Source organism: Leptodactylus fuscus, chromosome 1 (assembly GCF_031893055.1).
Source record: "Leptodactylus fuscus isolate aLepFus1 chromosome 1, aLepFus1.hap2, whole genome shotgun sequence".
Classification (NCBI taxonomy): Eukaryota; Metazoa; Chordata; class Amphibia; order Anura; family Leptodactylidae; genus Leptodactylus; species Leptodactylus fuscus.
Window position 1 is genome coordinate 47,582,998 of NC_134265.1, and position 26,631 is coordinate 47,609,628.

A 26,631-nucleotide genomic window follows, 5' to 3' on the forward strand; every position below is an offset into this window, starting at 1 on the left:
CTCCATAGAAATGAATGGATGCACCTGGTACTTCCGCTTTGACGGCGGCCGGCCGCTTAACCCTCCGCGTGTCGGCTACGTCCATTCATTTCTATGCGAGCGTGCTGTTCGGATCGGCTGAGCCGAACAGTACTCGCTCATCTCTAGTAGCTATATATTTGGTGGTTGGAGTAGTGGCCACAGAGTTGGCCATTTGTTGGATTGAGCAGTGGTCAAGATTCTTTTCGTATACTCAGCCTCAAGCTTATTCTATATACAGTATCAACAAATGCAATCTACTTATCTATTCACCACATCTATACAATTTCAGCCATTCAACAGCTAGACCAAACTAAATTAAAATCCCACCTAAACTAAATCACAAAATAAATCTGCCCACAGCCAAGTTCCTATAAATTGAAAATCAGCCAATGACCTCACATGCACACTATAAGATAGCATTACCAGATGTCACTTACTGACCGACCAGACTTCTTACAAAAAGTAAAAAAACGTGGGTCTGCAATTCACTTTTTGGACTCTTGCCTTCACTTTTATTGGTTGTAGTTTTATGTGATGCAACATATACAAATGTATTATATACATACGGCACACACTCCATGGAAGGACGTTGCTTAACCATAATAATTGGGGCATTTTTTGATTTTTTTTGTTCCATTTTTTAAATAGGTGGAAATATGTTACTGTCGTGTTGCCTAGACCTCAATGTCTTCCAAAAGTTATTTTCACTGCTAAAACGTATAAAATGATGGTGGCAAAGCCTTTTCTATTATAAATTTGCTTCAAATTATAGGAAAGCACTTACCATTAAGTATTAATCCATAATCCAGCTTTCTATTTCACCTGAAAATTATTTAGCTTACGCATGTTCTGCTCCTATAAAAATTTCAATAAAAAATAGCAAGCATTTTTCATATGCAAAAATGCAGACTACTCAACTGGCCGCTCTCCATGGTTTTGGGAAATAAATTAGTGAATGCTCTAACAGACATCCTATATTGGTGCCACAAAACACATTTCCTCAGTGAAATCTTTGAATGTTATGATTTTTATGACTCATGGTGAGATATAGTTTGTAGGAAGATGAGTGACAAAAATTCTGCAGACATATTATTCATTCATATTCTCTCCACGTAAGTCATCGCGCGGATTCTCAATGAAAAGATTGCTAAATAATTCCACGTAACTGAATAATACAAAAGGAAAACAGAACAATGTCACCCGCGTATACAACATTCTCATTTTATGAATCAAGGTTTACAATATTAAAATATTTTTAATTTCACAAATATTTTTTGTTCAGAATTTTTTTTTGAGGAGTATTTGCAATTTATGATAGAATGGCATATTACTTGGTGTAGGGTCGAAAATTGGGACACTATCAATACTGATAACAAAGGGAACACGGTGATGGACCATATAGCTTCCTCTCTGCGCTCCTGTCCTCCAGTTAGTAGAAGAAAAGGGAAAAAATGAGAAGGAAATACAGCACATAACTGGTGTCGCAGATCCTCCATTATAACCATCAAGTAGTATCAATGGTTTATATCATCAAGCATTGCAATCCATTTGCAGCAGCCAATTGGGAGGACAGCCCAGGAGGTTAGGAGTAGGAGTCAAAGTGGCCATCTCAACCAGATCCTCCAATGGTCCTCCTAGGCTGGTGCAGTGATGTGGGGGCCTGCAAGGTGTCTGATGGTTGTAGCAGTGTTGCCTTGGGGCATGTCCTAGTAGTAGTAAGCCTTCCTGAGCCTGATGGTGGTTGGAGTGCCTGTGATGGTAGGTGTAGAAATAAAACCGAGGAGACGGTATATAAAACATAGGAACTCATGATTTTTACTTAAGAAGAACAGGTTATAACCAAACAGCTTTCCACTGGGGCTGGTATTGAGCTTGTAGATGTCAATAGTCTGTCACCCTTACTGGAAAAGTAAGACAGTGACGAATCCACTAAAACCACAATCAGCATACTGCAGATTCAAAAAAGGGTGCCCTATCTGACCTGAGACCTTGGCAGGGTCCAAGCTACAAAGCCTATATAATATTATCCTCACAGATGTCTCTCACACACAATACCCAAATGAGCAGGGATAATTCCCACCTCCTAACTGTAGAACAACACTTTGACAGTCCTTGAGTTAGCTTGGTCAGCCTAGCCAGGGCTCTAGCTCTGTCTCATAACCTCATCCACACTCTCCTTCCAGGGAAAACTAAATCACCTCCTCCCTCTAGCACAGGTAGGAAGAAACCCACTACACTACTTCCTCTGTCTAGCTAAGGGTATGTTCACATGGAGTTTTTTGCAGGTGGATTTTGATGCAGAATCTGCCTGCAAAAATGGCTCCCATTGACTTCAATGGGAGCCGTTCGCTTTTTTTTCCCCGCTAGCTAGTAGCGGAAAAAAGAAGTGACATGCCGTATCTTGCCGTGGATTCTGCAGCTGAGTCAGCCACGGCATCCATGGCTCAAGAAACACTTCTGTTTGGGCCCATTCATTCGGGCCTAACTAGGAGCGGGATGCTGCAATGAAATGCCAGGTGTAAGCATTGATCACAAACTACATTTTTATATGATATACGGTTTCTTTCTATATTATGGCTGCTCTACTTTTTCCTGATAGGAGGCAATTACATTTTTTGCTAAACATGAATCCTTTTTTGCCTTACACAATGAACAAATGGGTGGCAAAAACATTGGGATTAAAGTTCCAACAAGACATTAAACATTACTTGATGGTTCAGGTTGGGTGCAGCACCGAGAAGATAAAATCAATTGTCAAGTGCTTGTTCCTGACAGATGACTTGTCCACTCAGGGCGGTGGAGTTGGTTGGATAAACCACCAACTCCTCCATTTTTCTACAGTCCGACTCGGACTCCTGAACCAACTCCTTCACAAAAGTCTGACAGATATGGTATCCTGTAATTTATTAAAGTGCCAGTGGCCGACTTCCTATACATGAAAATCTGCAACAAACAATGGAGCAGACTGGCCTTACCGAAGTCAGCCTTTATAGTGCCTAAGCCAGCGGATTTGACTCCTCATATTTGACAAGGGCCGCGACTCCTCATAAATAAATGAGGTACCTTGCTTGCTGGACTTATATGGTGCAGATTTTCTGCTGCAGAAAATTGTACAAAATAGTCTACATCACATTATAAAGGTATCAAAAGAAAATGGGCATAAGCAGAAAAGTATAAAAAATTCCCATAGGCTCATAGTCAGCAAAATGACTACCCAAACGTCTCTTTTGGCTAACGTGCTCAATGCAGAAGGTATTTGTAAAAATAATAGCTAAAAAGTGGGGCACCACGGTGGCTCAGTGGTTAGCACTGCAGCACTGGAGTCCTGGGTTCAAATCCCGCCAGGAACAACATCTGCGAGGAGTTTGTATGTTCTCCTTTGTGTGGATTTCCTCCCATGCTCCAAAGACATACTGATAGGAAAAAAAAGTACATTGTGATCCCTATATGGGGCTCACCATCTACATTTAAAAAAAAAGCTAAAAAGCCAACATTTCAATAATTCCTCCTCTTGCAGCCCCCCTATAAAATAGATCGATGGTATAATCATCATTGTTCTAGGCTAAACAGCAGGCTTTTTGACATTTTGCCACAGCGATATATTTTCTGTAACAAAAGTACAATTCATCTTCTGTCCCTTTGTAGCACTAAAAATGGACTATTTCCACAAAAGAAGATAAAAGATCAGCACTAGACATTTTACAATCAGAGACAATGACTGCGTTTTTATGGAGACAACATGTCGCCAAAGATGACTATCGTGTTACTGTGTTTGACTAAAATAGGCCTTAGGAGTGAAGGCGTCAGATTCTTTAAGGCAATGTGGCACCAGAAAATTCCTTTTTTTTTTAAATTAAGTTTTAAGTTAAACATATTTTTAAAGAATTCTGGTGAGGTTTTTAAAATTTTTCCATGTTATTATCTATATTATAAAAATAAATTCTGCAGTTCTGACACTGTCCACTAGGCCTTTGCGGCATCTACCTCACTGATGATCACAGTGATCATGTATACAGTATGTGGATAAGACCCAGAATCCACCAGCCACAATCGAGGATTTTACATGTTATCTACCTCCCGATCTACTCAATGACCTCTGTCCAGGTCACAGGACATGCCTAGAAAACTCTCCTATACAAATGAATAGGGTCTGCTCCAGACCATTGTGTCTATAGCCCGTGGTCCTTCTATAACAAAAAGGAAGTCACAGATTGTTTTAAACTTAGTGGCAAAAATTGGAATCACAAGACTTTTTTTAAATGGTTATTAAATTGGAAAATCTTAATCAACAAAAATTCTTAAAAAATTATCTTTATCATAAAAACATGATTTTAACGTGACCCATTCCCTTTAGGTCAATAACAGTTTCAGTATCTAAGCCATATGCTCACAGTACAGATGACCCTTATAACATCTGTCCGTCTTACACTAGTATCGGGTACATATACCCAAACATCGCACTATTTTTTTTTTGGAAAAGTTAAAAAAAACAAAAACACAACTCTTTGATATTGGTATTTTTAGCCAAGGAGAAATATAAAATTAGCAGCAATGCAAAATAATATTTAGGCATCGGAGCTTGCAACAACCCCTGTACAGACAATTTTTACGCATATTGATATGCACAAGACTTTTTCCTGCTCTTAAGGAGAACTGTGGATAACAAAAGAAAAACTTGAATCAGATGAGACACATATGTACGGTATTAGGGTGAGTTCACACGGAGGAAAGTGGAGTGCAATCTGGCACGTATACACGTGTCGGCAGATTGTGCTCTGCAAAAGCGCCCATTCATTTCAATGGGAATGAGGATCGTAGACGTCGCGTCTACGATCCTCACTCCCATTGAAATGAATGGGAGCTTTTGCGGAGCGCAATCTGCCGACACGTGTATACGTGCCAGATTGCGCTCCACTTTCCTCCATGTGAACTCACCCTTACATGCCAAAAACATGGCAGATAGGATGATCTGCTGACCGTCATGGGGCCAACCAAGGCAGGGCCGCCATCTTGGGCAGTCTCTATAGCACATATGCTCTTGGAATTAAGATATTCATTTAACGTGTAGAAAGAACATTTCTTTAACAAAAAGTTGGGTACATTCTGGATCAAAATCCATGAAAAATATCTATACAAATAAATCATAAAGCCAATAAAGAGAACAGAAAGAGTCTTCTATAACCACATAGGCAAAGCTACTGTACAAAGGTAACATAGAATCCTGATATATTAAAGGTTACCGTGAAAATCCTGGGACTAAGTATGATGGACAACCATTAGACCACAAATAGAACATTAAAGAGTAATACCCGCAGAAACAAGCTTGACAACAACCAAGATCCTACCTGGTGATGAGTACAGCATTGTCATGGTGAGCGATGCCATTCTCTGGAATGGTGTTGCCGTCGCTCTGGTGCGAGAGGATGGATTTCTGCCACTTACAGAAGCTGTCGAGGGACTTGTCCGCATGGTGGTTTATCTCCAAGTTTGGCTGCAATACAACACGCATACCAGGAATGTTCCAAGCAAATTACTAAGGTCAGTTGTTAAGCCTTTTGAAGACTAAAATGGGACTATAATTAGATGCAGTGGTTTCTAGGAATAATCTCTCCTTGCCAATATTTATCTCTATAAAATCTGACCCAGAGTTCAGCCAGCGGATTACTGAGCAGACGTATTGTGTGTTCCAAATGTAATAGTGATTATGTCAATATAACAATTTCACATTATCAACCGGCAGGCATTTAACACATCAATAGGTTTGCAACCCCACTTATGTCAGACGGTTACCGCTTTACGAGTAGCAAACTAAAGATGAGATGACATTGCCATAACTACAGCCCATCCAGCTGCCGAACTCAAATTATAATATTCATATTTTATTAAGAGCCCATAAAAAGCGCTCATACTGTACTAGGTTTCCTATGAGTTAAGCCAGTGGATAGAAGCCATCCTACATAGCAGGGACTGTTCCCAGCTAGCCGAATATCTACGGTATAACACACCGAATTTAACCTCCACTGACCAGCCTCAAGCCCACAGAACAAGCACGAGGAATATTTCAGTTCGGTTTTAATGGATTCATCAAAGGTTCCATTTCTAAAAATCAATGGACGCTAGATTTACACAGAGACTGTGCCAATACATAAGAAATAGCGTGGTTTTATTAAAGGGAGTCTGTCTACAGAAATCAGCCCCACAGATAGATTAGGTTTACCATTTTGAATCGCCATTTTGAATTGGTGTTCTCATTGCCGAGATAGCGCCTGTTTCGTCAATATGCAAATGAGCTCTTTGGAGCAATGAGGGTGTTGCTGCTTAGGTATCTGGAGCATTGGCAACGCCCTCATTGCTCAAAAGAGCTCATTTGCATGCTGACAAAAATTGTGATATCTTTGGCAACAAAGGAACCAGATCTCAAAGGGAAAACACAGATTGATTCAGATTACCCTAACCTGTAGGGCTGGGGTGATATGCTGGGTTCTGATAACAGACTACTTTCAAGGGATTGAATTGATTAAGGATTCTCAGTGTAGTTAAAGAGGTTGTTCAGCAACATGAACTGTAAAAAAAAAATTGAACTAATATCATTTATTATATGTGCTTTATCATTTAGAACCCCTCTACTGGGTTCAGGACCCTCTTCCATATCTATTTGGACACAAGCTGCTAGCGTCCTGCCCCCTCTCTGTGTCTGTGATGTTTATGAAGGATTTTGGCTGAATGGCTCATTTCAATGGCACAAAGCTAGCCCCTAGCCAGTTTAGCTATTGAAATGAGCCAGACAAGCAGGACATGGAAGTGGAGGTATCAGGATGTGCATGGATCCTCTTTCAGATCCCGCTCTTCTGGTCCATTAGGGGTCTGAAAGAGGACCCATGCACATCCAATATATAAAGTTCATTCAATAGTCTTAAAAAATTCATAACCAATAAAAATACATTGTTTTGCTGCTGGACCGCCCCTTTTAACCTACAGTAAATGGCCACCATATACTGGACAAGACGTGATTTGTCATAAACTAGGCAAACCAAATCTATGAGTTTCTCTTTATGTGGCCTGTAGGCCATAGACAGGATGACTTTACATACTAGTGAATGGAACCTAAAAAAGGCTCTTGGAACAAAATGGCGAATGTGGAGCCAAATGGTGTTTTTGTTGTACCTTCCTTATCACCTATCACATTGAATATGTGGTACAATCTGTGGGCAGAAGGCTATGGTATGAAGATTTATTGTAGTGATAAAATCATTATTCAAGTGGCTGTTGGATTATAGTTTTATGGCCATAAAAGGCATCTCATAGAATTAGGAAAATCTACCAAATTGGCTAAATAGCTGCTAAAGCTCAAAAGAGAGGGACCACTACCATTTATTACTGGTATGAAATCTGGTTGTGGTCATTGGCTGGTAAAAGAAGACGTCCCCATCTAGATATTAAGAAACTCCTGTAAGGAGCCAATAATACATAATGGTTACTAATAAACAAGGACAACACAAAGGAGCTCCTACCTGATCTTCTGTGAGGACTATTAGTCGGGTCACTATGATATTCACAACGTTTCCTAGGCTGGAATCACGGTAAAGTTTGGCAACCTGACCTCCAGAAAAGAAGAAAAGACACAAAGTCAGACAGTGAAAAATATAACAATAAGAGAAATTACATTATCACTAGTAAATTGGCCACACGCTGGCTACAGACTCAACCGTCTCCAGACGCCATATGTCACCACTGTCTTGCATACTCAATAGTTGACAGAAAACTGAAGTGAAAGACCATATACTAGCAGTAGTCACATTGTAGGGACCATAAAGTTGGCCTTACACATTAGACTAATGTCAGCCAAAACCGCCAACTTAATGAGATGTTGTGATCTGATGTGTACAGCCGGCCTAAGAGAGCCCACTTTAGACAGCAGAATACTTGTCTCGTCTGACAACCGTATACCTATGCGCATACAGCTTGGCCAAGTTAAACATGGAAAAGGAAGAACGTTAATGTCAGACTCCAACATAAGGACTTGGTAGTCTAAAACCAACTACCTTATCCTGATCTCTCTTGACATCTATCTTTGGGAGACTGTCTGGAGATGGTTGGTTGAACCCATCAAAATTGGTGGGTTCAGCTAATACACATCTATTATGTATGGCCAACTTAAAGGTCTTTCAACAGATATAGTTACATAGTTACATAGTAGATGAGGTTGGATAAAGACATTAGTCCATCAAGTCCAACCTATAACCGTACAATCCCCTACAGTGTTGATCCAGGGGAAGGCAAAAAACCCCATGAGGCTCATGCCAATTGTCCTATTTCAGGGGAAAAAATTCCTTCCCGACTCCAGATCTGGCAGTCAGTATAAAAACCCTGGATCAACGTGCCCTTAACAATTGCTTCCTGTTGATATAGTAACATTAATGGGACTCATTGGCTTTTATTTCCCCTTTGCAATTATCGGTAAGGGTTTGAGCAATTGTTCATTCCCATAATCCTTGCATCTAGGGCTCATTCACACAACAGGATTCTAGGGCCATATAGAAAAAATAGAACATACTATTTCTTGTGTTGCTTTCACAGATTTCTCAATAAACTTATGTTTATGATGGGTCAGTGAAAATGGATTACCCTTGTGTGTAAACTCGTCTGTGAAAAGAGTACAGTACACAGCACTGTCATGTGAATGAGGCCTAACATACATGAGCATAAAGGACGTAATGCGATAACTGAATGAATAATTGCATGGAACAATAATTGAGATTGAATATTCATAGGAAGGAATCAGTAGCGGATTATAATATGGGTTTTTTTTGGGGCCGCGTGCGATCCAAGGCTTCTGGGGAGCCCATGACTGCCCAAATATTTTACCAACTTTAACAAGTATATACCAATTAGAAGTGGCATGTGGTGACAGTAGAATTTTACATGCACCTGTAAATATACACAGAGCGGTAACTAGTTTTTGCAAGGGGGCAGAATCATAGTGTGTGTTGCATTCCTAAACCCGATATAGCAAAGTAGCCTACTGCTCTTTCACCATGAAGTCCCCCCTCCAGTAACATGTAGCCATTAAGAATAAAATTGCCTTCAGCTACACTCATCTGATCCTTGGGTTTGGCGGCATCTTGGGTATATGGGTGTAAACCCAACCTAACACTGGGATCTGACGGAGAATGAACATTCCTATGAATGAGTATTATGATGATGATGGGGCACCCAAAGTCTTCATATATCACAGGGATCATGGTAGTCTTAATCCAGCCCTGGGTGGTTCAATAATTTGGGTAATTATTACCCCCCAAAAAATTAGCAATCTAACCTGCCTGTCTGTAATATATTACTGTGTATTATCCTGTATCTGTATTACTATGCTGCTGTAACATGCTGAAATTTCCCCACTGTGGGACTATTAAAGGATTATCTTATCTTATTTTACCATGATGGGCACCATCAGGTTTTACCAGAATAGGCACGTAACTGATAAAAGAACAGAACAAATGACTAAGGTAATGACTAAAAATAAAAAAAAACAGAAGACTCCTATCCTAAAAATACAATGAAATGATCAGAGACACCAAAAAGAACCCCTCATGATCTAATTTCCTTTTATCACGAGTTGCATCTCATGCTGAGTACACCTACACAAAGTAGAAGACGTCTTCCAAGCGCTGGCAGCTAGTGAGCATTATAAATGACTGGATGACATCAGCGTTCCTCCAACCACCAAAACCAGCACAATAAAGAAAGGATTCATGATGATTAAAGGAAAGCAACAGGTAGTGTAACTGACACTTGTAAGACGAAACAGAGGAGACAGTGTACTGCCGAGAATGAGCTCTCGCTTATTAGATCTGGCAGACACAAGACGTTACAAGCCACAAAGTGTAGTTACAGATAATGTCAGCTACTTAACTGGAAACTTTCCAACACTTCTCTCCATCACCGAAAAACATAATTGCGCTATAGATGTTCTGCAGTTACTAAGCACAATAGGCATGTGGATGTTTTTGTTTTATATATAATTGACAACGTATTTAACCCCTACCTCGCCAGTCAGACTATGGCATCTTGGGTCCACCTAAAGGCTTGATTCTAATGGCCAAACTACTAAAATGTTGCATGGTACACAACAGCGCCACCTTAATTTGTTAGTGGTACTGAAAGTACAAAATTACATTTTAAATTGAGTTATTTTTGAGATGTCGAAAAGCCATACCAAAAGACAACATTAGTGATGGTCCATGAGGCATGGAACCTCTGCAGGAAGCCGTTATCAAGCTTTAAAGGAATTTATCACATATTTTTGTATATCTTTATTAAAACCAGAGAGTGAAATATATGACTTTGTATCTAATCTGTTTTATTTTTCATTTTTATGTTTTCATTTTCTGTACATGATTATGGAGGCAGCCATATTACCGGAGCTTCTCCTCTGCTCAATTAACAGCATTTAGTGAAATGCTTTACAGCAGTCATGGCCATAGAAAGGAATAGTCTGGAACTGACTCAATGAGGACTATGGGGGAATTTTCTTTGCTCTGTTACCCCTCGTTCAAATCTGCATTGATATTCGGTCCAGGGGAGTCTGCCTGGGGATATCCGAACGGAATACCAAATGCATCTGCAAGCATTGTGCAGTAAAAGCACACGGACCCCATAGACTATAATGGGGTCCGTGTGCTTGCCGCGCACTGCCCGCACGAATCATGTGGACAGTAAAGTAGATTGTGAACTACATTCCTGTCCGCATGTTCTGTGCAGAAAATCTGGCGGCAAGCACACGGACCCCATTATAGTCTATGGGGATCCGTGTGCTTTTACTGCACAATGCCTGCAATTGCATTTAGTATTCCTTCCGGGGGGGTACCCATGCAGACTCCTTCAGACGGAATACAAACACAGATGTGAAACAACCCTTAAAACATCTATTCTTATTAATGGATGCAATAACAGGTGTTATGTGAGGTTATCTATACAGCTGTTATCTTGTATTGCAATTCTTATAGAGGTGTTATCTTCTATTGTTATCCTGTGTTAGCCTATTACTAGGCATAGTAATTAAAAAATACACATACATTTTTAAAAAATATGTTTAATATAAAAATTTTGTTAAATAAAAATAGGTAACTTTTCGGGTTACACATTTCCTGTAAACCTTTGGGTTTTCAAAACCTTGATTCTCAAAAACAGAACCTAAATACCCTCCACAAGATGCAACTCACATAACGTTTTTAAACAAGTACATAGATGAAGGGGTCAAACTTACAATATTCATTACGCTCAGTATATAGTGTTCAATATCTTTGCGTCCATGATACCCAACCATCATCTTGTCGGCCACTACTAGTGTTTCCACAAATCGTTCAACACTGACCGATCTCCTCTGCCGGCGAGGACCATTTTCTGTGTCATTATCGGAAGGCGTTGTAGGGGTAGACAATGTATAGTTTAACCACCAAGGCTTGTGATTCCCAGTGAGATCTTCTAGGAAATAAAGCAACTGTATGAGATGTAACACATTATTCATCTGCTAGAGATTTATGACTGATGATACTACAAATGGTCCTTTATACCACAGTTCTATCACATAGATAACAAAATGATATAGAAAAGTCTCGGCATTTTTTCATGGAAACCAAATTATTAAAGGTGTTGTCTTAAAGTAAAAAAAGAAAAACAAAATGGCGGTAGGATATGACGTGCTGGTGGACAATGCCGTCCTTCCTGGGAGGTATATAAAGATGAGTGGAAAACTAGGGGAGCACAGTCAGCACAACAGCGGGGTTTTAACTGTGAATACTGCATTTTATTTATTTCATGTCAATACCCACTGCATTTTTTTAAGAGACAATCCTATTAAGCATAGGATATATTGACTTATATTGTATTATTCATCATCTATGAATATTTTTGCTATAATTATATTCCTCCATTATATATTCTTCAGTTAAAAGGTTCAACTTAGTATTGCAACCACAATATGTTACAAAGTTCCTTGAGTTTGTGGCACTATATCAATATAACCCAAAAGTAGACTGTAATCGACAATAGGCAAACCACTAAGTACCTTCTGCTTTAATTTAGGGGAAAGCATGGCAATAAGTGTTCAGTTTCTCTGCAGCACCACCAGAGGTGAAATGAAGTACTGCAGTCTGTCCATTTAAATCAATTGGTTGTAATCCAAAACAGGACAGCATCTACATAGCAAGAGACTCTTAATGCAACCCCTGCCCACTCTAATAAAAAGATGACGACTCCAAAAAGGATCCCTCTAGCACAGAGGTAATCAACCTTCGGCACTCCAACGGTTGTAAAACTACAACTCCCAGCATGCATACTTGCTCTGCTATTCTTGGAACTCCCATGGAAGTGAATGGAGCATGTTGGGAGTTGTAATTTCACAGCAGCTGGAGTGGTGAAGGTTGCTGACCCCTGTTCTATCAACATAGGCTAATAGGGTATATAAAATGGGTCACTATCATTAGTAAATATCCCTATAAAACATCAGATCAGAGTACATAAAACATGGGTGCACTATGTAATAAAACGGTGCTATTACTATCCATGGGTTGTGTCTTGTATTTTCAGCTCAGTGAATAGGACTAAGGCGCAATAGCAAATGCAGCCCATGGAGCCTATATTTCTAATCTCCTAAAACCCCTTAAATACACAACTTTAAATTTTCTGGTTTCACTGTCCTTTGATATGCCCTATCCGATGTAAAAGTGACATATCCTCAGGTCGTGCACATATCTTACCTTTCACGCCACAGTGTCCCTGGTTGCTTGAGTGTCGCTGATGGATGGCGGACTTTCTGTAAATAACGTGAGGGTGGCCCCTTTCGGAGTTAAAGTGATTGGAGTTTTCAGTTATGTTGTCTAAAGGCTCAATAAAATACTCTTCATCTTCAGTAGCGATTACGCCATGCTTGGATGGAAAAGAATAGGAAAAGGATTTAGACAAAACTGGAGAAACTTGTGCTATTTGCATTAGGGCTGATGACGTCTGGGAAATGTAACGTAAATGAGGATATTTCTACATTTTTCTACATTGCAGAACAATTGCATTAATCACGGTGTATGGAGCAAACAGTCTGCTTTAGAATTAATTTTCATCCTCCGTCCTCGTCATTATACGGATATTGCCAAAGCGTCACATTTCATCCTAGTGCAGGTCTAGTAAAACTAAATATTTCCTGAGCTGCCAGATGAACGTGCACTTGTAGATCATAAGCAAGGGAACCAGCAATTCTGTGTGAGGGGGATGAGTTATCGTGCTATGTACACTAGCATGAAAAAGATGCAAATTTTTGTGCAAACATTTGCAACATTTTTGTCTTATACGTTTTCCTTCCCACTTTCCAGAAAATGGGGCATGGCGGATCTATGGCCATTTACGCCAGTTGACTGGCATAAATTAGTTTGGGTATGAGCTGGTGTAGATTTCAGTGCAGGCGCACGGCCTGACGGGAAGGTGCGTCCGATTTATGAGGAGGTTTAGGAGTCTCGCCCAATAGCTGAAGGATGAGCGCAGCGGAGCTTCAGCCCTCAAATTTTTTCACTCAAATTACACCCACCATGGACACCTACAAAAGAACCAACTCTATTTCAAAGGGGTTTTATCAATCTTGCAAAATTATAGTATATAATGGGAATATGATAATCACTTAGAGATTAGACATTTATAGCATGTGCAGGATATGCCTTACAATATTGCACAGCATCTCCCCATACTCTGGAACTCACTACTCCCTACAATTACAACCTCAACCTTCAAACTCAACCTAAAAACTCACCTCTGCAACAAATACTACAACCTCCACTAACCCCGAGACCACCACACAACCATCTGAACAGCTTCTATATTCAACTACTGTCTCTTATAGAATGTAAGGTCTTCTCTCACTCTACCAGTTGTTTCACCACATTTATTCTAGTCTATTGTACTTTTCATGGTACTACACATGCAAACCCTTTTTTACGATAGGTTTACACTAGCATTGGACTTTCCGTTATTTGGGTCCGCTTAAGGACCTGAAAAACGGAAACCCAATCTGCTTAAAAAGCGGTTACCTATGGAAACCTGTGGATCCCATAGACTATGATAGGGTCCGCCAGGTTTGTGTCCTAAAAATATTTCAAGCAGAATGGGGGACGGAATCCCCGAACGGTCACACTAGTGTGGCCGTAGCTTTAATGTACACCAACATGGAGCCAATGATGCTCTAAAAATAAATAATATTATGCCATAAAGATTGCTCCACAAATGCGTCTCAGGAATGGAGTCAGGGTCTTCGTCCCACAAATGTTGTGAAAGGAGAGGCAGTTGCACGTGCAAGACTTTCTCCTTCCTTTCACTTCTATTGGAGTTCTGAAAACAGTTGAGTATACTTACTCAGCTGTCTTTGAAACCTCTATAGAAATGAAAGGAGAAAGTCATGCATGCTGGGCTATGGATGTGTCCCTTTCTAATTTTTTTTCCCTACATAGAGGTGCTCCTGCCCTCCTGGTTGCACAGGGAACTGCAGCTCTATACAAAGTATCTTCGACGTAACACGCAACCTACTAAAAGTGACAGCTAATGCTCTACCGATTATTCAATATAATATATGTTTTAGAGATAATAAAGTGTATGCAATCAAGTGAAGATAATACAGAAAAAGCAAAAGAAAAAGTGGGGACTATATAAACGGAACCTCTCATATAGTCACTAGTAGATGAAATCCTTTCGACAACCCGTTATACAATCCTGCTTGTCAGAATGGATCAATGACTATAAACTGGTCGCAGATCTGCTAGAATCTGTGGAGGAACCAGATAGTAATTCCCCTGCTGGAGAAATGAAATATCCCCTCTATTAAAGTAGCATTCAGCAAATCCACTGAACTCTCTGCACTTCTTTTATATACATTGCACTTCTATACATGCAGTACATCCATTATGTTCCTTACCAGGCACCATCTTAAGTTTTAATGGACTCTAGAACTAGGTTTAGGGCCCCTAAACCAACAGATGGTGTGTAGCAGTAATTGTAAATTACCAGAGAAGAGTCATGACTCTTCTCCGGCAGCTCTAGACAATAAAGCCAAGGAGACGACATATCACTTCCTTATCCATAGACCAGGCAACGATGGTCTCTGGGCCGAGGAGTCAGAGTTAGAATTACCGAGTCAGACTGGGGACCAATTTTGGATGGAGTCGGAAAAAAAAAAAGTTACTGACTGACTCTGGCTTCAAAGATAATTATGAATTATATCTTCCGAATATTATTATACAATTATATTACAGTATTATATTATGCTATGTTATACTAACCATATTATAATATTATTATTACAATGATATCAGACTATTATTATTAATATTGTATAATACATTAGATGTATAGTTTTACGTATTTACTTTCATAAGAAGTCAATCACTGTTTTTTAATGAATTAGAGGATATTTACAGTCTCTGACAAACCATGTCTATCCACCGTTTATAAAGGAGTCAAAACAGGAATCGGATTGGTCTTAAAGAGGACCTTTCATGGATTTGGGCACACGCGAAGTTATATACCGCTGGAATGCCGACAGTGCACTGAATTCAAATCGGCTTTCCCGATCTGTGCCCCGGGTGAAGAGCTATCGGTGCCAGTACTGTAGCTCTTCATCATCAGAAGGGCGTTTTTGACATGGTCAGGAACGTCCTTCTGCACAGCAGCACCTATAGCGCTGTACAGTGTGAGCGGGGAGGAACGCCCCCTCCCCTCCTGATAATACTCATCTATGGACGAGCACTGTGAGCAGAGGGAGGGGGGCGTTCCTCCCCGCTCACACTGTACAGCGCGATAGGCGCTGCTGTGTAGAAGGGCGTTCCTGACAGTGTCAAAAATGCCCTTCTGACGATGAAGGTCTACGGTACCGGTACCAATAGCTCTTCACCCGGGGCACAGATCGGGAAAGCTGAATTCAGCGCACTGTCGACTTTCCAGCGGTATATAAAACCACATGTGCCCAAATCCATGGAAGGTCCTCTTTAAGAGGAGCAGATATGTACACAATATAAAGGGGTTCTTATTACAGGCATCTCACCTTTGAAAAATACACATTTAGAAATAGGGCAAACAAAATTGTGCAGTTTAGGTCACACAATGGCAATGCTATGATGTACGCTATAGGATTACAAACAAACAGGCTGCGGTACTGTGTCTGAGTGCTAGGAGCAATAAAGTTTTTCTTTTCAACACTTTCTAGCCAATGGCAACCCATTAGAGCAGAGCTTTCATTTTCCACAGTGCTTTAAGACATGAAAGTTGAGCCCTGATAGGTTGCTATGGGCAACAAAGAGAGTTTTACTATTAGACAGTTCTGATTAAGGAGACCTATAATATCAACCACTAAGTGATAGGCGACTATGAGGAGCCACATGGCCTGGTGGCTAGTAACGCCATACCAATGTGATTAAATAATATCAATATATGATAGAATGAAAGTCACAGGGCTCAGCAAGATAACCCACAACGTTCCAAATAAGGCTTGTGGAAGAATGGCGGGTAGGGGGCCCTGCCCCATTGGCAAATCACCAACCCCCCTTTTTGTGACAAGGACATAACAATGGGCCTTTTAGTGACATGTCTGGCTCATAAAGTGCCCATGTTCTAGATTAATGGACAGAGAGCCCGAGGGATACAGAAGCATTCCTCCAGGCCCAGGAGGTCCGTCCTCTCTTATCGAGGTCATCCCTGTTTTCAGAAGCCTTTTGGGTGTTCAGGGAGAGTTGGCAGGTGTGGGGTGACCTATTCCAACAATAAGAAAATACAGTATGAGCATACAAGCATACTTACTAACATTTACTTGCTTAACAACCCTTTCAAGTTCTGCCCCCAAATCCGATGGGAAAATCCATTTTTGGGTGGAAATTTTTGTAAGCCATGTCCCTTTCCGGAACAGGAAATGCTCACATTTGCCTGCGTTGTTTCCAAAAATTTGGGACAGTTGGCAACTATATATTAGAAACTGCATATAATATGGCTTTTAGGTGGAGACCTCACAATATACTGTACAGCACTTATAAAAGTTGCAAATTCTGTAATTGGGCCCCTACCTACTTTATTCCATAATGGTATATTTTATGTAGCAGAGGGACATTTGGGGCCCCCTGAGGGTCCAGGGCTTGGTAGCAACATTTACCTCTGCATCTCCTATAGTGGGTTGGTATTTGCATACATTTCATTTATCCACAGTCACATCCAATATATTCAGGATTTCATCATTTCCAGAGCACTAATTAGATTCTGGATTTATTAACTCTATATTTACCTCCCAAATGGAATTTATAAAGAATTCTAATGGTAACCAAAACATTTAATCTGAAAAGAAGAGAAATCTATAGAGGGGGAGACCTTCACGAAAGAGAAAGGAAGCAAAAATACGTGCTAAATAGGATTAGGAACGCACCACTAAGCAATTTTAATGCAGTGCCCCGTTCATTAAGTAAACTGTAGTATACTTTCAACACATGACAATTTTAGCATGACTTCAAGTCCCAAGAATAGCATTCAGCGTACTCCAAAAGGTGCCGCTGTTTGAGAGGATTATGGCACACAGTATGCCATGTTAACCTCATCAGCCTGGGGAACCTATAAATTGCTTCTGAGGACTTTATTTCTTTATTCCATGCACACTGGGCTTTTAAGCCAAATATCCTGTTCTAGAACAAGCAGTATACACAGAATGAGCTGTGGGGTTACACTCAGTCAATCACTCTACAAGCTGCGCTGCTCCAACGGATTAGTGGTATGGATGGCAGAGCAGTATAGGAAATACGGTACGCCTAGAAATCTATATGTGAATACTATCGCAGATAGATAATATAGTTATAAGGAAAGAATGCACGAGGCCAACACATTTTATGTTGCAATAAAGATATCTTTAAGTCTAAAAAAAAGAGATGGGACTTCTTAAATAATCTAAGATCTATTGCAGAAAAGGTCCAATCCCCAAATCTCTACTAGGTATGTGTTACGAGGCATATGGATCTTTATCGTTTTGGCTAAATAGTATGCATATTAAAGATCTGAAGAAGGGGTGGTGCTTGTTGTTTGGCACAGATACCCCAAAACACATAATCTTTTACCAATAAATCCTTTGTTGTTACCTCTTGTATTTACCGAATACTCTTTTCCTCTTTTCCTAACAAACAAAAGGCTGTCACGTGTGGATGGGGGTAACTTGCAGATCGGTGGTGGTTCAAGTACAGGATCAAGAGAACTGGGGTATGTTACACAAAAGAAACCCCATAGTCTTGAATAGGGTCCCTAGACTTGGAATATAATGAAAAATATTATGGATTCTTTCTTTCTGTTGGATTTGTACAGTAGAAGCTTTTGCATAGCTTTCATATAGAACTGATCAGTACTGAGACGTTGCGTACAGTTTGTTTATAAATGTTCTTAATAGAGATGAGTGAACAGTATAATGTTCGCTATTCGATATTCATTTCGAGTAGCCCCTCAATATTCGACTACTCGAATCGAATATCGAATCCTATCACACTCTATGGGGGAAAAATGCTCGTTTCAGGGGTAGGCAACATTCGATCAAATTGAACTTACCAAGTCCACGAGTGAGGGTCGTTCTGGATTCTCCAAGAAGTCTTCTCCGTGCAGCGTCCCCGTGGTGTCTTCTGGCTCTGAATTCACTCTACCAGGCATCGGGCCTGGGCAGAGCCGACTGCGCATGCCCGCACTACAAGAAAATGGCCGCTTACAGTCAAAGCGGACATTTTCTTGTAGCGCGGGCATGCGCAGTCGGCTCTGCCCAGGCCCGATGCCTGGCAGAGTGAATTCAGAGCCGGAAGATGGTGCAGGGACGCTGCACGGAGAAGACTTCTAAAGGTAGGAGAAGAACCAGCGTTGATTGACCAACTGTATAGCATTCGGCGAATCAACGTTGGTTCTGCATTGAATTTTTCCATTCGAATAGCGAGTAGTATTCGATCGAGTATGAGTATTTCGAATACCGTAGTATTCGATCGAATACCTACTCGATTGAATACTGCTCGCTCATCTCTAGTTCTTAAAGAGGACCTTTCACCATATCCGGGCACAGGCAGTGTTATATACTGCCGGAAAGCTGACAGTGCGCTGAGTTCAGCACACTGTCGGCTTTCCCGATCTGTGCCCGGTGTGAAGAGCTTACGGTCCGTAGCTCTTCTATGGTCAGAAGGGCGTTTCTGACCATTAGCCAGAGACGTCCTTCTGCCTCGCGGCGCCTATCGCGCTGTGCTGTGGAGCGGGGAGGAACGCCCCCTCCCTCTGCTCACAGCGCTCGTCCATAGACCAGTATTATCAGGAGAGGGAGGGGGCGTTCCTCCCCGCTCCACAGCACAGCGCGATTGGCGCCGCGAGGCAGAAGGACATTCCTGGCTAATGGTCAGAAACGCCCTTCTGACCATAGAAGAGCTACGGTACCGGACCGTAAGCTCTTCACACTGGGCACAGATCGGGAAAGCCGACAGTGCGCTGAATTCAGCGCACTGTCAGCTTTCCGGCAGTATATAACACTGCATGTGCCCAGATATGGTGAAAGGTCCTCTTTAAGTAAAGAGGGTCTTTACATATTGGTATTTTTAGTACCTATTATGCCCATTATAAGCCAGTGTGATTTATAATGGGCATAGTAGTTACTATATCAGTGTGATCTCCTTACAATGACCCTCACCCCATCAAGTACATATTTCTGACATATCCTTAAGGCAATTCAAATAATCATTCCACAAATACACAAAACCATGTAAAAAAAAGTTCACAACATATTGTCCTAAATCAATGTCATTAGTAGGTTGCCAAACCAGCAAGTAAAAGGAAATGTGACCTTCAGATATGAGTAATAGATTATAAAATCATCAATTGCAACTCTACAAATAGGAAAACCCTACCTTGAGGGAAAGATTAAAAAAATAACCTGTTAAATCCGAGTTTTTTATTTGTAATGAGAGTTTATTTTGCAGTAAAGTATAAGATTCTGCATTCATTTCATGTTCAAAGCTTAGCAATTATCTAAGTGAGCCCGTAACATTAAAAGTGATGTCACGTAATGCTGGACTATCCCCGCGAGTGCAAATTATAGGAAATCTAAAGCTCAACTGCTATACATGAAAGAACAGATTGTGTGATTGGCAACTCAACCCTGGCGAACACAAAGCCCTGCAACATAGCAGTCGCCATTCAGAAACAACAAAATGCCCACACCTTTGTATGGTACGATTACGTGACTGCTGTACATCGTACAATTATATTGATGGTCAGTAGAGATGAGCGAGTAGTATTCGATCGAATACCTCCCCTGCATAGGTATTGGTGTACTCAGTCGAATACCACGTGGTAAATGCAGAAGAAATTTGATTCCCCTCCCACCTTCCCTGGCGCTCGCTCATCTCTAATGGTCAGGCCTTGTGTGTCCACAAACCAAAGGCTTTGCTTAACCAAGGACAAAGATTTCCCAACCCAATTCCCTTCCCGAAGCTAAATAGTACACAAGTCTGAGGGGGACAGCAATACCAAATGTTTCTCCTTGGTTTCTAGAGTTCACCATCCCTAACCCTGCAACTTTTTTGATTTCTTTGACCCTTTTTGAACGTTTTTGACCCTTTAATGTCTGCTGTAGCACCACACATCTGGATCAGTCAATCTTTATGTTAGAGGTGGCATGGGGGTGGCAAACACAAGCAGAAACAAGTGCTCTGGCATAGGTGGCTACACTTTGGTGGTACCAAATGGCATATTAGTATACGGATTAAAATTTGATTTTCTTGGCTAAAAGACTGTATTTTGACACAATAGGATATACTTGATTTAGAAGATTTTGGTCTTGGTAGATTTTACTTGAAAACAAAAACAATATTGGAGAGTGAAAAAAAATAGGATGGATATCTATTACACAACATAACTAAAGTTATAGAAAATGTAAGTGCGTTATTGGCACTCTCCTGGCACACGCCCCACCACATCCTCTCCCCTAGCTCCCAACATGTATCATCTCATCCAAGCATGTTCAAAAATATGAAATCTAAGATTCATTCTACAAGATCAGGCTTTTGAGGTTTTAGGCAGTGAATACATTTAGACAACCAATTAATTCTAACCCCATCTTCTTAATGATATTACTTCCCATCATATGGACGATGCTACAAAAATCAAAATCATGAGCCGCATGTACTTCATAATATCCCGACCCAATTTAACAGCTCTGCCTAAGGCCAACCGATATAGGTTTTAAAATAGACAATGTTTTAGCGGTACACACATTGCAATGGCCTGTCTGACCTGTCTGGCCTTGTTAAAGTAAAATTAAGGAGGCTTTTCTAGCCCCCAACGTTACTGAGCAATCAGTGTACTTAGTTTTGGCACCCAATATGCAAATATTCTCAGAACTCAGCTGAAGTAGATAATCTGGGACTGTCCACCTGACAATATAGAGAATAATTCCATATTGGGTGACTCAACTAACTGTACAGATTGCTCAGGAACAGGAGTTTAGTAAAAAAAAAAAAAAAATCCTAACTGCACCAGAATCAATGGAGCAGCAAGTTGGAGTTGGTAGAGGAGAAAACCGATCTGTGCACAGTCAAAACCTAAGAAAGTTTTAGAACCTGATACACAACACAATAACCTTATAAAATGACTTAAGAAAGATCAGATTGTGTGTCAGGTCTTTGTCCTTCTTATAAAATACAACCATAAAAAAACAGTTCTAAAGCATGTCTATACTGATTAAGTCCAATGGGATCCGTTACTGAAATGCTAGAAACATGCAATAGATGTAGGTTGCATCACTGAACTGACCTATATGAAGAGAACTGAATAGGACTTGTATAGATTTCATCCTTTTAATAATAAATGGAAAAAAATGGATACTTAAATATACGTAAATTCTGCAGTGCTCTGTCTAGAAAAAACAAACATTTACTTGGTGATGTTCACATACAACATGCAGCACTTCAGGGAATTTGCTACATGATACCTATTGTAGAAGTAATGCTCCGAGTTTTCCTATTCATCATTGTAAATGATTTGTTTACAAAATGAATGAGTCAAGTTAAGACAATAAAATACAGGAAACCCTTAGCAATACATCTGCAAGACTCAAACCCTTCTGTTCTGCATTTGAATATGTAAATAGATATGCTTCACAACCTTGTCCTATTACCCAATGAAAACTGTAAGCAGCTTTGCAAATAGTTCCAATTAAAATATCCTATCATTGTGTATCTGCAGTTTCTATGCATATCTTTATGTCTCCTTAGCAACAGACTGCAAGGAAACTCTGTGTAGTCTGATCCAGGGTTCATCTTGCCCTCAGTCTTTTACTTCTGTTACTTGCTAACCTGGTTTTATTAGGTAAGCAATAGTAATTAGTTTATCCAGTCTTATAGAACATTCTATAGCTTTATCTATATTACCATCTCCAGGATCTAATGTAAACTTGTGTTAGCTAACTAAAGTATGTTACCCAATAAAATGCCGAGAGTGTCTCCTCAGGGTTTAACTTGCTCTCTAGGTTTCAGACTACAGTTGTTTGCTATACAACACCAGTGGCTTGGGCTGGTAACATCAGTCCCTGTTCCCAACCCCCAATCCCTTTCCTTCTCTGCTCTGTGACCATCAACTAATAGAGCGTTCTGTCAGTTCTGCAAAGTGCGCTTAGCTGCTGAACCTTGGCAAGGGCTATAACAGTGCTTAATCTGCACCTCTGTTATCCCTTTATGTTAATCCATACACAATGGTGCAGTACAGGCACAGTCTCTGAAGCAGGCTACTGTCAAGGCTGCCTATCAAATAGGCTAAGCTTGCCCACCAACTTGACATCTAAAACAGGAAGTGGAGGGGAGAGGAGATAGAAAAGCAGGTGAAACCCTGAAATGGAAAAACCTCTTTAAGCTTGTCATACACATCCCACTGATTTCAGTGGGATCTGTTGATAATCTATTGTGTATGGTAGCCTCCTGACTCTTCCCTAATGGCAAAGGAGACAAGGATGGGCTGTTGGATTTCAACATGGCCAATCCTTTGCTATGAAGGGAAATAAACTGACTCCAGAGGTGTCTGGAAGCATCTTCTCCCCTGTCTCCATTCGAAACATACATAACCTCGCTTTGTTGGAGTGTGCATATGTGAGTGAGAGCTGCAAGACTGGCCAACAGTTATCTGAAATATAAAGTCAGCTTTGCTGTCAAGACGAAGACATCTATGTCCTTGGCCAAACATGATGCATTTGGTCCTAAATTCCAAGGACACATATGCAGACAAATTTCGTTCAACTCACTGACCTTGCCCAAAATTTACCCAATCTCAACACATATTCTGAATACAAGAATTGTGACCATGACGAATTTGTGGGTGGCATTCTGAAGAATCCATAGACAAATAATACCCAATAAGTTCGCCCTCATATGTTTCTACATATCAGTAAAGCTAGATCTATGTTCATATACAGTATAACTAAGGGAAAGATTTCCTTTCCCCCTCTCCAGCACCTTATCCCATCAGCTGAAGATATTGGTTTCTTAATGGACCCGATTTTCATTAAAGAAGTCCAGTGCATTACTTCTTTCACTCCTATATTTTGCTATAGTAATGACCAAAGGCCTATTATGAAAGTCCACATTAAAGTAGAAGCTGTTATCTAGCTTTTGCATACTTCCAAAGGGAGTACTCCCAACAGACTGGACAAATGTGTCACAAGAAAGCAAGATGACAACTCCTCTGGAATCCACAATCACAGACATTGGAAGAAAACACTGTTTAGTTAGAGCTCAGACAAGCAGGGTTTTGTTTGTTTTGCCTGAAGATAACGCTAGATTTTATTTTGCTTATTTTGTGCCTGGCGTGAAAGTTTATTTATTTTTGCTGTTTCTCCAAATAAACCTGCTTGCACCAGACATCGCGTCCCTGTCTCTGACTGATTGGCTCCGCATCATTGTTGCTACCGAGCTACCTTCCACACAATAGGTTTCACTTTACATATTTATAACTTATATGAGAAATTATAATTATTTTACGTACCAAAAAACAAATACTATAGGAGAGATTTTCAGGAAATCCTTAAATATTTACAGAAATACAAAATTATTACATTTCTCCAAATTAAAAAAAAAAACATTTGTAAGTCTCCCATTGCAAATAAGAAGATGGATCTACTCACCAAGCCGTTGCAGTTACTTAGAGCCACTTTCGTTGTGGTGTTTTGGTCCTGTAAATATCCCGTATAGTGACAGTTGTCTATAAAATCGTGCTTAAACTCAGGCCCATTCTTGCCCCAGTACTCTACGGTAAAGTGTTTTGAGACCAGTTCTGTATTTAGAGTCAGGTTTAAGTGAAAGTGCTTGCCATAGGCAGAAATTTTAAAAAATAATTTAGAAGCCTCGTGCTCTTGATCTTTAGGGTCCGTACTCCTCCTTTTCCGAGAGTGTTTGTCATTCTTCACAGTATAACTGACGAAGTCCCCACTGTTGTCAACCCTTATAGGAACCGTCAGTTGATAGTGTTCAAGGTAAGACAGGAATTCCCCTTTGTGATCGCAAGCCAGGCCAATCCATAAAGGGAGCATGCAAAGGAAAAGGAAAGTAACAGGGAGTAGTACATAAAAGAGTATTACAGCATCTCAATCTATACGGTTATATACTAGGCCTGTCATCTGTATATTAACTATACAAAATGAGGGACATTACATTGTAACCCCCCCCCAATGTCAGATAAGGGTATAACTTTGAATTAGATTAAATTAATGAATCAAAAAGGGTGTCAAATTAAAACATTCTTCTATTGGATTGGGGATTGTAGGGTTATAGGTTGGACTTGATGGACTGATGTCTTCATCCAACCTCATCTACTATGTAACTATCTAATGGAATCCTCATAGTTCTGTGTAGAACCTTTTGCGTAATACATAAAACTATTCAATAAATGAACCCAGTGCTTTATGGAGAATTACTCTACAAAAAAAATATATATAAAAAACAGTTTTAAAAGGTGATGTCTATTAGCAAAACCCTACCTTGAGAACTAAAGGAGAGTCTGCTGTCTCTGTGAGATTCCGATGAAACCATGACAAGGCCCAATATCCAGGTCAACGTCTTCCACAAAAGTTCCATAATTTAGAAGGACAAAAACAGAAACCTCTTTTCCTTTGTTTCTTTTTGTCTCTCTTTACCTTTTCAGGCTACCTTTGTCCTACAGTATTAGCGCTACTCCAGAACGGCACCATAACAATCCATGTACTCCTCCTTCCTCCCAAGCCACCACCTTGACCAGTGGCTTCTCCAAGAATTTTGAAAGGAGGATTATTTTTTAACACAAGCTCTTCTCCTGAGCTTTATCCCTCCTTGCCTGTCCGTGTTCATTTTCTCAAATCCAGTTAAAAAGATCAAAATGTAAAAGCAAAAAGTTGGAACTTTTGGTAGCACACATAAAATTATCCTACGCGAAGCTTGTCAAGTATCAAATGGGAAGTTTAATCGACTCGGGCCATTTCTGTACCTGCAAAAGAGAAGGAAAAAGTATAAGCCATAGCATCTGTTGCATCTTCAACTCCAGCTGGGAAAAGGTAAGCCAACTCTAAAGACCCGTGTGTCAGAATGATCAAGTCTCAGTGGTCATAGTTTACGTTACAAAATATGGGGTAATTCAATTAAACCAGTGTTGTTTTTCATAGCCTAAATAAACATCCCAAAGACTAAACATAATAGGCTAACCTAAATAATGTGTCGAGGCCAGACGGCTCATTTTTCATTAGCTACAAAAGGAAAATTATATAATTCATTTTTCCTTTTTTTATGAAAAGGAAAGATATCTGATTACACAACATGATAAAACGTGAAACCGTACCCTGCACGGAGAAAGGAAGGATTAGGATTTTTAAGTCTTTTTATTATTTTTAATGATGTCGATTCCTGTGTTCGCTACAGTTTTTTTTCTCCACACTATCAAGAACTGTGAAGCAGAAATCTCTTACATTACACAGGGATCTTGTAATGTCAGCAAAATAAATTACATTTGCAGTCAGTCCACAGACACCGATTTCAGTTCTGGTGCACGGGACCTCCCGAGAGGCGGCAGAATTATTAAGAGGTTGGGCCTCTTAATAATTCTGGCGTATCTTGCACCAATGGGAGAGGCAAGATTGGTGTAGGAAGTGCCGGACTTAATAAATTCTCCCCAATGTCTCGGTGTGTTACAAAAAGTTTATGGTACAGAATTTGCTTTGACTGTTTAGCATCAACTTACACACAGATTAAAAACTGACTTGTAGATTTACAAGAAATCTCAAAAACTCTGCAACTCTGATCTGTAGTACGGGAGCACCACAAGGTACAGTTCTTGCCCCATTTCTCTTCACACTGTATACTGCTGACTCTGCTATAGTAGGCTTTATCACTGATGGCGACGATAGGGAATTTTGTGGAATGGTGCCAGCAGAACCAGCTCAGGATTAATGCTGGGAAGATCAAGGAGATGGTGGTGGACTTTAGTAAACGGAGAGGTGCTCCGACCCCGGTGGAGATCCGAGGAACACGTATTGTGATAGTCAGGACCTATAAGTATCTGGGCGTGATCCTCAATAATAAACTA

At 40.3% G+C, this 26,631-nt stretch overlaps 1 protein-coding gene across 2 annotated transcripts in view; it reads right to left on the reverse strand.

Annotated features, from left to right (window-relative positions):
• Positions 1 to 26,631, reverse strand: part of ADAMTS6 (ADAM metallopeptidase with thrombospondin type 1 motif 6) — a 190,285-nt gene that overhangs the window by 142,856 nt on the left and 20,798 nt on the right. Inside the window, exons 2-7 of one of the 2 annotated variants that reach the window (XM_075269810.1) lie at positions 25,058 to 25,539; positions 24,206 to 24,570; positions 12,777 to 12,945; positions 11,285 to 11,499; positions 7,533 to 7,616; positions 5,367 to 5,512 (exon numbers count right to left, since the gene is read on the reverse strand). In XM_075269810.1, the coding sequence (XP_075125911.1) occupies positions 5,367 to 5,512; positions 7,533 to 7,616; positions 11,285 to 11,499; positions 12,777 to 12,945; positions 24,206 to 24,570; positions 25,058 to 25,154 (1,076 nt within the window). In that variant the 5' untranslated portion in view covers positions 25,155 to 25,539. Of the gene's footprint in view, positions 1 to 5,366; positions 5,513 to 7,532; positions 7,617 to 11,284; positions 11,503 to 12,776; positions 12,946 to 24,205; positions 24,571 to 25,057; positions 25,540 to 26,631 lie in introns of both variants that reach the window. The other variant, XM_075269809.1, reaches the window with a different exon arrangement.